This window comes from Buceros rhinoceros, unplaced genomic scaffold, assembly GCF_000710305.1.
Source record: "Buceros rhinoceros silvestris isolate BGI_N320 unplaced genomic scaffold, ASM71030v1 scaffold13993, whole genome shotgun sequence".
NCBI classification, from domain to species: Eukaryota; Metazoa; Chordata; class Aves; order Bucerotiformes; family Bucerotidae; genus Buceros; species Buceros rhinoceros.
The window spans coordinates 10,192-12,430 of NW_010404289.1; the positions used below are offsets into that span (position 1 = coordinate 10,192).

Consider the following 2,239-nt stretch of genomic DNA (forward strand, 5'->3'; position numbering starts at 1 on the left):
TGTAAAAATATAACTTCTACAGGGAAATATACATAATATACTCTGTAATAAATAGCAGGTAAAAAAATAGATTTTCTTAAAAACAGTCAGTGTTTTGAAAAACAAAACTAAGATATCCAATAAATACATTCATCCCCACTGATCAGCATCTTGCGGGATTGGCATTTCTTCACCTCCTCCATTTATAAATACCCCAAAACCCCAAATAATTTAGAAGATTTAAAAAAAACTGCTCCCTGAGCTCACATAAATAAGAAAAGGGCTTAAATAGAAAATACAGTCCGGCGATGCAATAAAAATCATCTTTTCATGGTCCTCAGGGCACCCTCTGGGGCCGGTGAGCACCCTGCCGTGCCGTGCTGGCCACAGCTAGGTGCACCGCTCCTGAAGAGCTGCACACCGCAGGTCGTGCAGCACTTGGGAGATGTGGAGAATGGCAGAGGCCCCCAGGCAGCCGGTGGTCTCCTGCAGCGGTGGGGAGAAAGGATGGTTTATTACCAGGAATGGGGTGCAGTGGGCCCCGTACAGCCTCTGATGCCCCCAAACCCCCTCGCCCTGCTGGGCTGACTTACTGTTTGCTTGGCCGTCTCCAGCTTCTGCAGCCAGTGCCTCAGTTTCCTGGAGAGCTGATGCGCAGGATTCTCCGTAGCCATCTGCAAGGAAAGCGGCCGTGTGAGGAGTGGCGCTGCCCCATGGCACTGCCGCCAGCACCAGGGCCACTGAGCCAGCATGGGGCTGGTGGGTTTGTGGGGGGGCACTTACGCAGCTTCGCAGGTCCTCCTGGGCTTGGGTGAGGAAAGCAAGGGGCCTCTGGTGTGTCTTGGCGAAGAGAGCCAGTGGGGAGCCAGCGGGGAGCTCCAGCATGGCAGTGGCGAGGTCCAGCTCAGCTTCCACCAGCATCACTCGGTCGGGCACCTGTGGGCAGGAGCATCCTGGTGAGGGACCCAAAGCGCCAAGGCTGGACGACAGGAGCCTCAAAGCTGTGCCCAAGGGGGCAGATGGAGGTGGGACTTGCTGATGGGAGGTCCTGGTGTGAGGAGGGGATGTCCCCCCTTTTTACAGCATCACCTTGCTCTTACCGACAGCTCTGCTGTGTTCCAGTTCCGATGGAAGAGTTTGGTGTGGCATTTGAGGTCCAACAGCAGCATGGCGTTCTTCTGCAGGCACAAACCAAGAGAGGTATTGAAAAACCATCGTCTTGACTTTTGGCCATGTTGTGCAACCCTGGTCAGTCTTGAGGAGTTTGAAACCAGCGCAAAATTTGGCCCAGCACCCTTCTTGACCCCAAACTCCCTTGGAAAACATCCTCCTCATCCCCAAATTGCTGCAGAAGGCATCCACCTTGTCAGTGAGGATCCTGAATTCAGCATCCCCTCTGCCTTGCCCACTGCCAGCCCTCAGCCCACCGTTGCCAGCAGTACTCACAAACTGGTCCTTCATCTTCTGCACAGCATCCAGCTCACGAGGGGCAAGGAACTGGTACTTGGACAAGCTGCAGCTCTTCTTCAGGGCATCCCGGGGGAAGGCAGCCCCAAGGCTGGACTCCAGCACCAGCAGCAGGATGAAGCCGAGGCACAACATTTTGCCAATGAGAGCCCGATGGCGAGTAGGTTACGATGAAGCAAGGGGGCTGAAGTGCAAGAAGACGGAGAGGATGAACTGTAGCCGAATCCCCTAAATCCTTGATGTGGAGATACCGGACGGTGTTTCTGCAGGTTGCTTGCTTGGCTGTGGGGTTACTGGGCTGCTGGGCAGTCCTGAGGAGCTGCTTTGCCTCCTTTGCTGTGGCTGCCTTGCCATCTCCCTGGCTTTTTATTCCACCTGCTCTGTGTGATTACGCTTTCAGGTTAGCAGGAAAATCCAGGGTCTGGAGGCTTTAGAAACAGGAAAGTGAAAGTGTTGGTGAAGGGAGGTGCCTGCAGCTGCCTGCCCTGCCACCTGCCTCGACAGGCTGAGCGCACCCAACATCCCGGGGATGCAGGGGAATGCTTGGGCTGCCTTCGGCACACACCCCTCCAAGGGACCTTAAAGGGAGGATGCTGCCACATCAACCAGCACAGAGGAGCTGGCAAGTGCGGTGGAAGCCTGGGTATGACCCAGCTCAGCACTGCACTGGAAGCTGTGGGAGACCTCCAGGTAGGCAGCCCCATGAGGACAGCAGGCTCCTGGAGGCTGGGATGCTTTTCGTGTCTCCCAAGTGGCCGCAGGGATTCATGCCTCAGTTTTCCTGTGGGAAAAG

General features: G+C 55.2%; 1 protein-coding gene across 1 annotated transcript; it reads right to left on the reverse strand.

Moving 5' to 3' along the window:
- Positions 1-369: 369 nt before the first annotated feature.
- On the reverse strand, positions 370-1,581 carry LOC104490996 (interferon lambda-3-like). The gene is made up of 5 exons (XM_010133349.1): positions 1,426-1,581; positions 1,080-1,157; positions 763-915; positions 573-653; positions 370-465 (listed from the first exon to the last, which is right to left on the reverse strand). Exons 1-5 carry the CDS (start codon positions 1,579-1,581, stop codon positions 370-372), a joined length of 564 nt encoding a protein of 187 aa, XP_010131651.1.
- Positions 1,582-2,239: the final 658 nt, after the last annotated feature.